We start from the raw sequence: 12,113 nt of genomic DNA, 5'->3' as shown, positions 1-12,113 counted from the left end.
TATTAATTTAGGAATATAAATATAGATAATGTAAAAATTATGAAGAAAAAAAATAGGCTACCTTATTAATATATTAGTAAAAACATAGGTGTTGAAAAATCACAAAAAAAACTTATGTCCATGTATTAATATATGAGTATAAATATAGTCCCTAAAAATTATTAAAAAATAGGCAATCATATTAAAATGTTAGTGAAAATATAGGATAGGTCTCGCCACAGTCATCAAAATAATTAGGTCATCGTATTAAATATGAGTATAACCAGAAAAATTGTAAAAAAAATAGACAACTTAATTTTTATTTTATTTTTGTTTCAAACAACTTAATTAATATATAATTAAAAGTATAAGTCCCGTAGAAACCACACAAACAAAAAAGTTTCCATATTAATATGAGTTTAAATATAGGTCCCGCAGATATTATAAAAGAATGGGCAAACTTATTAATATGAGTAAAACACATAGGTCCCCATGTACCAAAAAAAAACACATAGGTCCCCAGAAATCACACAAAAGATTAGGATCTCGTATTAATATATAATTATAAATATATGTCTAAAAAAAATAGTAAAAAATTGAAAACTTCACTTGATAACATAAAATAGTAATTTATTAGGAAGTAAATTAAAAGATTAAAAAAATAGAAAGATATAATATTTGGTAAAAAAATAGAAAAAGAAAAATGGTAAAACTATCACAAAAAAACCTTATGTCTCCGTATAAATATTTGAATATAAATGATAATGTAGAAATTATGGAAAAATAGGTTACCTTATTAATATATTAGTAAAAACACAGGCCTTGTAAAAACCACCAAAAAATTAGGTCTCTGTATTAAATATATGAGTATAAATATATCCTTTTAAAATTATTAAAAATAGGTAACCTTGTTAATATGTTAGTGAAAATATAGGTCTCACAAAAATCATCAAAATAATTAGGTCACCGTATTAAATATGAGTATAACCCGTAAAATTGTGAAACAAAATATGCAACTTAATTAATATATAAATAAAAGTATAAGCCCCGTATAAATCACAAAAAAAAAAGTTTTCATATTAATATATGAGTATTTTATAGGTTCCATATATGTTATAAAAGAACGGACAAACATATTAATCGTATTAATATGAGTAAAAAACATAGGTCCCGCATAAACCACATAGAAGATCAGGTTATCGTATATTAATATATGAGTATAAATTTAAGTTCACAAAAAATAGTTAAAAACTGTAAATTTTATTAATAAGAGTAAAAACATAGGCCCTGCGTACGTGTATGATATAAACTGTTGTTGTTTTGTTTGGCACACCTTGTGTCAATCAGGACTCATTATTAATAATAAAATTCATTTTAGTTTGTTCAAAAAAAAAACACAGGCACCGCAGAAATCACACAAAAGATTATATCCTTCTGTTAATGCATGAGTATAAATATATGTCAAGAATGAGCAACCTTATTAATATATTAATAAAAAAAATATGGCTCGTAAAAATGAACAAAATAATTAGGTCCTTGTATTAATATTTGATCTAGTATAACCCGTAAAATTATAAAAAAATAAACAACTTTATTAATATATGATTAAAATTATAAGTCTCGTACAAATAAAAAAAAAGGTTATCTTATTAATTGATGAGTATAAATATATATAGTCCTATATAAATTATTAAAGAACATGAAATCTTATTAATAAGAGGAAAAACATATGCCACTTTGCTTTTTCATAGCCGCCCCACAACAACAACATAGTAAACCCTACTTTTTGCTTTTTATTCTTGTTCATCTTTCAATGAGGGGTGATTTTGGATCAATTTTGATCTAAAATCACCCCTTTTTGATTGTTTTATATATTTTTTTATTTAAATAAGTGATTTTTCACACATTCTTATGTTTCATTTGAGTTTTCTTTTGTTGTTCTTGTCTGATATTGTTTTAATCCCATCTTAGTGCAGAGTTTTTTAGTCTTGAGTTCGCGTCTTGGTACGGTGTCCGGTTTAATTCCGTTGTAGTACAATGTTTGTTTTGTTCAGATTGCAAATTTGCTCCGATTCAGATTCAGTGCAGATTCACACGTACTCTACTTACTTGAATAAATGAATATTGTTTGTTGTTAGTCTAAAAAAAAAGAAAAACATAGGTCCCGTAGAATTCACACGAAAGATTATGTCCCCATATTAATATATGACTATAACTTGTAAAATTATAAAAAAAAATAAACAACTTTACTAATATATGAGTAAAAATATAAGACCCGTAGATATATCCAAAAAAATTAGGTTCCCGTATTAATTTGAATATAACCCGTAAAATTATTTTAAAAAAATAGGCAACATAATATTTTAGTCCTTTTTTTTCTCTAATAATTTTCTTCCGCATAGAAAAATCTCATAAGAATGAAAGTCATATCTTTCTTGTGTGATTTGTTTATGGTTTTGTTTCTCTGACTCTTTGTAAACTTTTGTAGTCTACCTCGGTACGTCTTGTGTTGGGGAGGTTTTCTATGTTAATATATCTCATTTTGGTTTGTTAAAAAAAATATTAGTCCTTATATCAAAAAAAAAATCTTTAAAAAAAAAAAAACTTCTAAAAAATGTCATTTATTTTTCAACTATTTTCAACTTTGTATTTAATTTTTACTGTTTTTTTTTTAAACTAAATGTATCATTCACGCGCAACTGTAGAGAATAATCCTCTTGAGGTAACTGACAATTTTTATTATTTTTGTCTCACAATTTTTTTACGGGAGTTTTTCAGTTTTTCTCCCACCATATTCTTGTATTAAATTAATTAAATTTATTGAGTTGAACTACAAATTGAAAATTAACTTAATTAAATATTGGATTGAAGTCCATAAATCAAGTTGAGTGAATCTAAAATAACGAAACATAAATAATAAATGATAAAATTACACTAAAGAAAGGGTTGAACTCAAATAAAATATCATAAATAAATGGAAACAACACCATGTACCTCTATATTGTAAAAAAAAAAACATACATTTGTTGTCTTATTTGGTATAATGCACTTATGACGTTGAAATAAAGAATTTCATTGAATCTCTCCTTTTATTTGTACATGAATTTTACTCTCTTATTATAAAAAAGAAAAAATAAATAAACACTTCCCCTTTCTTCTTTTAACTTAACTCATGTTGATTATATGTTGGTTCAAAAAATATAACAAATTAATTCATATGGCTTAGTAATAAATCTAATAAGAATTGTAAGTAAAAGATTAAGGGTTCGATTCTTACTAAGAAATTTTTTAGCATTTTTCTACTAACGTTTTTTAATAAAGACACAAAATAACCCTGAATTGATTATGTGTCAAAATACAAAAAAGGGGTATATTAGGAATTTCATAGGTACTTTCTTATCTTATAGAGTAGAAGTGAGAACATTTAGCTGTTGATCCAATACACTATTCACCCTTCACCAACATCGGTGAAGGATATCAGAATTGTCAGCTTATTTTTATTTTATTTTTTAGAATGATTTCTCAATACACCCCTTCAATTCTATCAAAATACACTACCATAAATATAATTTCAGTAAAATGACGCATTTTTGTTATGAATCTCAATTCAATAAGAAAAGGTGAGATTAACTTCAAATATAAAAAAAAAAATGAGTAAAAAATTAATGGTTGAATTGATAACACATAGCATCATCATAGAAAACGACTGAAGGGCTGAGCAATCATCTTTTTTAGAGGACCTTATTGTGTCTATGTTTCACCACTGTTTCTTGGGTCTAATATTCAGCACTTCAATAATCAATACACATGTTCAGCATTGTTAAAAAAAAAAAATACACATGTGCAGCACTACTATAACTCAAAATTTATCCGCATAAATCAGTGTAACTAATCTCTCATACAGAATATACTAATATTAGATGACTTCTTTCAACAAAAAAGATGCAAATCTGCTACTCCAAAGTTTGTATACACTTATAAACTTGAAACCGAAGATAGCACGCAGTGTGGATACCATAATCACTCTAAAATAATTAATCAAAGCATCATAGATATGGCAATATTTAATGTTGTAATCCAAGCACATTCAGGAGACCAACACAAAGCTATCAAAATCCTTCAACTTTTGGAGATTCAAAACAGTAAACCAGATTCCTTAAGAGCAGCTTTATAGTCTTCAACATTACTTCGTTGCACCTACATCCACAATGATATTAACAAAATAATTTATGTAAGATGCATATTTTCATAGCCATTGGCACATGTATACAAAGTCTTCAAATGATTTGAAATTTTGATGTTCAGCACCATGCTGCATGGAACATCATAATTTTAATTCAAGTACATTATAAAGTAGCATACCTCTTTTATATGTGTGCCAAAATGCTTTTCAATCTTTGACACGGTCTTTTCATCCTTTTCATCACATATCAGGTTAAATACAGCCCCTATTCAATCAAATGAAAACATATGTATAAAAAAATTGAAAAATATTTTGAACTACTGCTGAAAATATCATGCATAACTTACTGGGGAGTGAAAATACAAATTTACTTCCTTTAGAAAATGTTAAAATATAGGCCAAACAAAATACCAAATGCTAGCTTGGATCAATGGTAAGATAGAACAAGCCTTTATATGAAATACTTTAACCATATAGATATACATGCCCCCGGCCATATAACTAGTTGATGTGAAATCTTAGAACACCAGTCGAACACCCATGATTGGACATATGGAGAGTGAAATTGACGTAAATGGGCAACTCTATCAGGTTTGAGATAAGCTCTAATACCATGTTAGAATTTATACCTCCATCCCTAAATACAAGACTCTCTTGAGATTTTGTTGTCCCATTATACAAGACCCCTTTCAAATTTCCAAGGACATTAATTATTTTTTCCCAAATGCGAAAAACTACAAGAGTTTGCTCCAAAAATCCCTTGAGGAAAGCTCCTCAGAGATGAGATAATTCTCACTTTGCCCAACCCATAAGGTTCCTATCCTAACAAAAAATATGTTGAATGTGTCCCCTCTCGCTATCCCAATCATTACAACATAACCCCATCAAAGCTAGGACAATCAGTCCAACAAAGGGTCTGCAAGATTAGGTTGGTGGAACATGAAAATGCAGCTCACAGAAATAATGTCCAGACACAGCCGATTTTATACACTTTTTTGTCTAGACTTTATCTAGCCCAAGATAACATTCACCATCCATATATACAAGAAGCTTGAAATATTACTAGTTAGATTAATAGAACCAACATCTATTTTTCAACCAATGAAGCATGGTGGCATGGCAACAACACTGTTTCTTTGAGGAAAATAACACCAACCAAGTATTTGGGGCCAACGTTTACTCTTATGATTATAGTACATGGAAAAGGCATGGCAAATTACTACTGTGTCAGATATATAATCTCTGGCATAAACAAGTTGAACATAAAAAATTAACAGAAAGCTCACTTGTTACAATAATATAATAATTCATGATAACTACTACACAACACCAAGCTGACAGCTTACTACACAACACTAAGCAAACAGTTGGATGGAAACTTACCCTTGCGTCCAAATCGCCCAGCCCTACCAACCCTATGTAAATACACCTCAAAATCAGGATCAGGTTCACGGCCACGGTAGTCAGCATGCTTAATTGGAAGATCGTAGTTGATAACCAAATTAACCTAAACAATACAATAGAAGGATGCATGTAAAAACAAATGAGTCCAAGCACACATGAAGGGAAGAAAGAGACAGAGAGAGAGAAACCAAATGAGCACCTGTTGCTGATCAAAGCCACGGGCAAGGAGATCAGTTGATATAAGAACCTGAGTCAAACCATCTTTAAACTCCTTGACGATCTTGTCTCTCTCGTCATGTTCTTGAGCACCTTGTATGGATGTAACCTCATAGCCTAAATCAACAAGAGCCTTATGCAACATTTTTGCACTATTTCTAGTGCGCACAAATATAATAGTTTGCCCCACATTCTCTCCTATTTCAAATATATAATTTTTAATCACTTCAATCTTCTCGAGTTCATCAGGAACACGAACTTTGTACTGCTTCACTGCATCTAAAGATAGCTCCTCTTTCTTCACAAAAAGTTTATTATGCTCCTTCTTCTCAACAATCCTTGTAGCAAAATTCTTGACAATATCATTAAATGTAGCAGAAAACAGAAGAACCTGCAGAAATTCGATCCAATCAAAATTGTCGTAGAGAATAAACAACACTGAAAAGGCAACTGTAACACATAAGAGCAGACACAAACATTTGAAATATTTATGTCTCATGATTCTACTACTAGTTCTTATCTAGAAGAAGAAATTGTATTACTGAAAGGAGCTAGATCAATAGATAAATGAAAAAAGCAATGCGCCCAGTCAAGGACAAATCCTCTTTAGCCCCAAGCTATAAGCCAAAAGAGGAAAATACAACCAGAGGATCGATTCTCTGTTACATTCTTATAGAAGAAATTTCACGAAACAGAAAAAAATAAGGCAAACGAAATGGAGCAAGCTCCTTAAACGATAACAATTAGGAAAGCAAGGTAATGCCAGTAGCCTGATAAAAAAAGAAAATGTTCCTCAGTACAGCCTAACCAACCACCCACTCCCTATTTGCTACATGTCCATTCTGATATCATTCCCTCTCTCCTCCCGCCAACTGCTCTTGTGCAGCATGTTCTCTCGTAACATTTGCAGGTCTGCATTCCTCTTGCCCGTCCTACTATAAACCTGCATTAATGGGTCTATGAGTCTATAAATATCCCCCCTGCCTAGGGATGGCAATTTGACCCATACCCAGCGGGCACCCGCAAAAAAGACCCATAACGGGTAGGGTAAAAACCCGCATTTTGGGTACGGGCACGGGTATGGGTAATTACCCGCAAAAATGAACGGGTATGGGTGCGGGTACCTTAGTACCCACCCCGCCCCATACCCGCGTAATATTTATTTATTTATTTTATATATATTATTGTATAAATTACATATGCATATGTATATCAATTTTAAAAAATACAATACTATTAAACTATTACACATTTTTAATAAAAAAAATTATTTATAACATAATACAAACACCATGTGAATATGTCAACAAAGAAATTAACTTTAACATGAGGTTACTAAAAATTTTGTTTATAATTTTGATGAGTCAACATTAAATCTTTTAAAAAAAAATTAATTATATTAAAACGATATGTTATTTTATAATTGATCGATTTATTTTTAGTAAAATTGCGGGTAACGGGTACGGGTACCTGGGTACCCATAGAGTATGGGGACGGGTACAAAGGTACCCACGCCGGTATGGGGATGGGTACGGGTATGTTTTCAAACTGCGGGTATGGGATGGGTACTATAGTACCCTACCCATTGCCATCCCTACCCCCGCCCCGCGCAAAACCAGTTTCATCTTGTACTCAAGGTCAAATTCAAGGAAGACTATTAATAACAACGCTATCTCCAATGTATTCTCATGATCTGGCAGAATCACCTATTTAAATTAAAACCCGTCAAGAAACTTGTGCACCACTAACACCTATAACGTCTTGTGGAAAAAAAGACCTCTAAGGGAAGCACAAACAATCCCCCTCTTCAGTTAAGAATTGTAGAAGACCAGATGGTCCTCTTAGCGTTAGGAAGAGGAAAATACACATAATCCCTATTCACCATTCATGTTTGAATTGCTCAATTTGAACAAATACATTAAATTTCTTATCTCTCTTTTAGCCAACCTCCCATCTAATTCATACAAGTCATTTATTGTTGTTCCCTCCAAAGTCTTTCTCAGGCCTTATGAGAAAAAAACTTGTACAGGCTTTCATGAGCGATCAATTGATTCCAGGTTTCTTTCTTTGTACATGTACGTGAACAACATTACTTGGGCAAGCATGAGCATAATAAACTGCAAAAACATCTTACTGTTTTCTCTTCTAATAAAATAAGATAAATGATGGCACTGATGTACACCTTAAATATCTTTCACATTGTGGAATGGGCTAAGATAGTGCCCTATTTTTATCATGCTTTCCCAATGGATGGCAATCATAAAATGCCACATCACCATTTAAAAAATGTAAAGTGGTTGTTTGAGTGTGACACATACAATAATGTAAAATGATGTAGATGTTGCCTTATTCTACACAACATTTTTAGATTAAGTCTATGCAAAAAAATTCTTGTATGAATGGAAATGCCATACATGCATGCACACTAAGCAAGAGGAGAGATCAACAAACCTGACAGTTTGAATTGAATTTTTCTATTTCTTTCATTATCCTCAGAGAATCATCTTTAAATCCATCCTGCAACAGCACAGTTTTATAGTTATTAAGTAAGGCATGTCATATTTAGCAACCAAACCCTGCTAAAAAATATAGAAAAGGAAAAACTTAAGACAAATTCAGTAAACCAAAACAATTCCCTAAACCTGGAAATGGGTGTTAGTTGTTCTACATATTTACTTGGAAGTTTTTTAGACTTCAAATTAATTAACAGCTAGAGCTAGAACAAGAACTATATAAAAAAATGTGTTGTTTAATAGCAACCTCTTCCCTCAGTCCATCGCAAGAAGGGGAGAATCATCATCTTAATTTAAATATCTACAAAAGCACATTGGTCTGCACCTGCAGAGTCTGCAGGCATTTTTCATGTCATTTCTGCAAAGGGCATCCATGTAGTTCTCCCAGTGGTCCGCCACAAACAAATAGCCAATCACAGAAAATGGATTGTGGGAGTTGTTGTAGACTTATAATTTTCTTAGTTGTTGATTAACTTTGGTTGTCTCTTTTGTCTCATGTAAAGAATTGCAGGGGTATTAGCACTTCTCGTCTAATGATCCCATGAGGTTGAAGGATTATGTTGTTCATTATGGGCTTGTAAAGAAGGGAAGTGATACATAATGCAGCTCTCCGGTATAAAATGAGTACGGCGCACAGTAGAAGCTTGATATTAATACAACTGACAGGTGTCATGCTTTGGAATTACAATCAGGTCTCATGTCAATTATGTTGTGTCTGTTCCTAGATTATCCAACTAATTACTAATGTTTGGGCCAGGTATCAAAATAGTAAAATACTCTAGCAGGTAAGCATATCCATAAGGTCTTGGTTTATGATAAGTTTTTATACTTATGTTTCTTGTCTTTTTTTTAAAACAACTACTTTTATACAACTCTATACATAAAATAAGACTGTAGCCACCTTCCTTTATTGACGTCCCTCATTAGATAAGTGTGCTTTTGTTTACTATTCTACAATAATATATAATACCAAAAAAAGTATTTGGTTATCAACATTGCACTCAAAAATCATGCTGCAGAGATGCAATTCGAAAAGGATACTAGTAACTTCAGTATAAAACTATAATTTGTAATACACAAAGTTCAGTTCCAAATGAAGTACAAACTTAAAGCACATTCATAATTAGTATTCAAAAGGCATACGAAAAAGACCAGTAAAAACAAAAGATGGTATCTTGTATTTGTATGTAAGGTTAAAAAACTCATTTATTATTTACAGCAAATTAGAAATCAAATAATAATACATTCATTGCTTAGTTTCTTTTCTTCAATTGATAGATAGTACCTAAATAATAATTCAACGGTGCATCAAATTAGGGTATAAATAATTCTCCAATAATATTGAATTAATTAATGAAAGATGGTATCTTGTATTTGTATGTAAGCCTAGTTAAATAACACAAAATTTACCTCGGCGAGCATTTGATCGGCCTCATCAAAAACAAGAATCTTCAATCTTGTCACCCCAAGTTTCTTATGAGTCATCAAATTCTTAATCGTGCCAGGAGTACCAATAACAACCTGAGCCGAAATAGGCGGCCTTTTTGAAATCGGAATTGAATCCCTTTTGTCCATAGGAACTGCACATTCTGAGCTAATCCCTGTGTACTTCCCCATCTTACGGAGAACCTCAACATTCTAACACACAACACAACAAATAACAATCAAGCCACATTGTTCAACATATTAAGAAACCAGAAAAAATAAATCAAATCAAATAAGGACAGTTGGAAATAACTTATCTACTGGCATATGCATTTGTAAAACTGTTTGGAAGAGCTTATGGAATTATGAATGTACATATGTAGATTTTAGCTTATTTCCATATAAGCTCTCAGCTTATGAAAAAAAGTTTATAGCTTTTAAAAAAATGATTTTATTTTATTTAAACCCGTTTGTTACATTTTTCCTAAATAAAATAAAATAAAATAAACTCTTTAAACAAAATAATCACTTTTGAAAGATTGAGAATCTAAAAACTACTTCAAATGAGAAGCTGTATTTAGTAGATTCTCAAAACACAATTTCTTTTATAACTGATTTAAAAAAAGTTATTTTCATATTGGTAAACAAATAACATAAAATCTATTTTTGTAAAATACAATTTTCACTAGTGTGAACTTATAAAATAACATAAAATCTATTTTATATTGCATAAGCTCTAAAAAAAGCTGGGCCAAACGAGCACTTAATATCAAAATCACTTCTTTTTTTTTTATAATCAGTACCAATCGGGCACTAATTTAATATATAAATAGCTTTTACATAAGCAGTTACTATATGATAAGTATGTATGCTCTACGCACTTAACTAAATTGCTTAATCAAACGAGCAAAGCATCTAACCTGAATAGCTAACTCTCTAGTGGGGCAAATGCAAAGAGCTTGAGGAGCTTGCAAAGTTGGATCAACACGACTAAGCATCCCAAGCACAAAACAAGTGGTTTTTCCTGAACCATTATGTGCCTGCGCTATCAAATCCCTATGTGGAGGATTAAGAATCATTGGCAAGCTTACAGCTTGAATTTTGCTAGGTTTTTGAAACTTCATCTCTACATAGAGTCCCTTCAAAAGCTCCGGCGAGATTGACAACTCTTCAAACGTCGCTGCAGACGTGTAAGGAGTGTCACCAGATGTAACCTGCAACAGAATTCAAAAACCCTAAATCAATTTCTCGCCGAGATTTAAAAGAGGGAGAAGAAAAGGAAAAAAAAAAAAAGATGTAGCACAGAATCGAACCGCTTGAATGTTGGAGTCATCGGGATCGTCTAACATTTTAGAAGACGATTTCTTGTCTTCGTTGAGTATTAATTCATCGATCGGAGGTGTTTCGGTTCCGATGGCGGAGCTTGAAGATGGATTGGCATCTTCGTCGTCTGCTTGATCGGCCCAGCTTTTAGTGGCTGGTGGTGGAGAGGTTGTTGAAGATTCTGCCATAATTGGGATTCGAAGTTCCGGTGGCCGGAAAGACTTTGGCGATGGATTGAAGCGATTAGGGTTAGGGAGGGTTCTGAAGAGTGAGTTTATGAGTTTATAGAATTTGTTACTGTTGGATATAGATATAGATAGATAGATATATAGGTGTGTGTAGTTGTGTCTGCGACTTCGCGTAGTAATAAGGTTGCGTCAAAATAAAGCAGCAGAAAAAGATTGCGTCAAAATAAAGCCAGCTTCAAATCTTGTAAAAAAAAAAATTAAATAATTTTTTTACAGAATTTTCTTTTTAATTCTTCAAGTTTGTTTTTATATTTTTTAGTCCCTGAAATTTCATCAGTCAATGGTTTTAGTCTTTGACGTCCATATGAGTTTAACGGACGGAGGATGACGTGGCACTGCCATGCAAGGACGGACCCAGAAACTAACTAAAGGGGGGCTGACCATTTTTTAATAAATATAACATAAAATTTATTTGTAATTTATATAAAGATCAAATTATACCGATATAAAACTATTTTACATTGATTTATTTATCAGAATTAATTTACACTATTTTTTTTGTTACAAGAGAGAAAAAAGAGAAAAACAAAACAAAAAGGACTACTCCCTAATAAAAATCACACCCCTAGCGTCAGCGTCAATAAGGTTGAGCAACTCGGTAGGGGGAACTGTTAACAACACTAGAGGAGAATTCGCTGAAGCTCCCAATTTAGCCAAAAGGTCTGCACACTTGTTGTCTTCCCGAATAGTATGGTCAATCACCACCCTCCAATCTCTTCCTAATAATGAATTATGTGAACCTCATTTGTCAAACTGTGACAGTTTGAGACACCCTCCTTTATCAACTTGACAGTAAGCAGAGAATCAGAGAAGCATACAACA

General features: G+C 31.9%; 1 protein-coding gene across 1 annotated transcript; it reads right to left on the bottom strand.

Moving 5' to 3' along the window:
• Positions 1-3,630: 3,630 nt before the first annotated feature.
• Positions 3,631-11,427, bottom strand: LOC123907151 (DEAD-box ATP-dependent RNA helicase 38). Its single transcript, XM_045957266.1, has 8 exons — positions 11,034-11,427; positions 10,641-10,934; positions 9,706-9,933; positions 8,234-8,299; positions 5,766-6,173; positions 5,546-5,669; positions 4,342-4,427; positions 3,631-4,176 (listed from the first exon to the last, which is right to left on the bottom strand). Exons 1-8 carry the CDS (start codon positions 11,229-11,231, stop codon positions 4,114-4,116), a joined length of 1,467 nt encoding a protein of 488 aa, XP_045813222.1. The 5' UTR covers positions 11,232-11,427; the 3' UTR covers positions 3,631-4,113.
• Positions 11,428-12,113: the final 686 nt, after the last annotated feature.

This window comes from Trifolium pratense, linkage group LG1 (genome assembly GCF_020283565.1).
Source record: "Trifolium pratense cultivar HEN17-A07 linkage group LG1, ARS_RC_1.1, whole genome shotgun sequence".
In the NCBI taxonomy this organism is placed as follows: domain Eukaryota; kingdom Viridiplantae; phylum Streptophyta; class Magnoliopsida; order Fabales; family Fabaceae; genus Trifolium; species Trifolium pratense.
This window is presented reverse-complemented; position numbering and strand designations above follow the sequence as displayed.

Bases quoted from the DNA above. Each gene is read 5' to 3' on its own strand.
- LOC123907151 (XM_045957266.1), bottom strand. From the start codon at position 11,231: ATGGCAGAATCTTCAACAACCTCTCCACCACCAGCCACTAAAAGCTGG. The intron at 6,174-8,233 runs GTTTGTTGATCT...GAATTTCTGCAG, and splicing joins AATTCAATTCAAACTGTCAG to GTTCTTCTGTTTTCTGCTAC. The intron at 4,177-4,341 runs GTATGCTACTTT...TTGTGGATGTAG, and splicing joins TTGGCACACATATAAAAGAG to GTGCAACGAAGTAATGTTGA.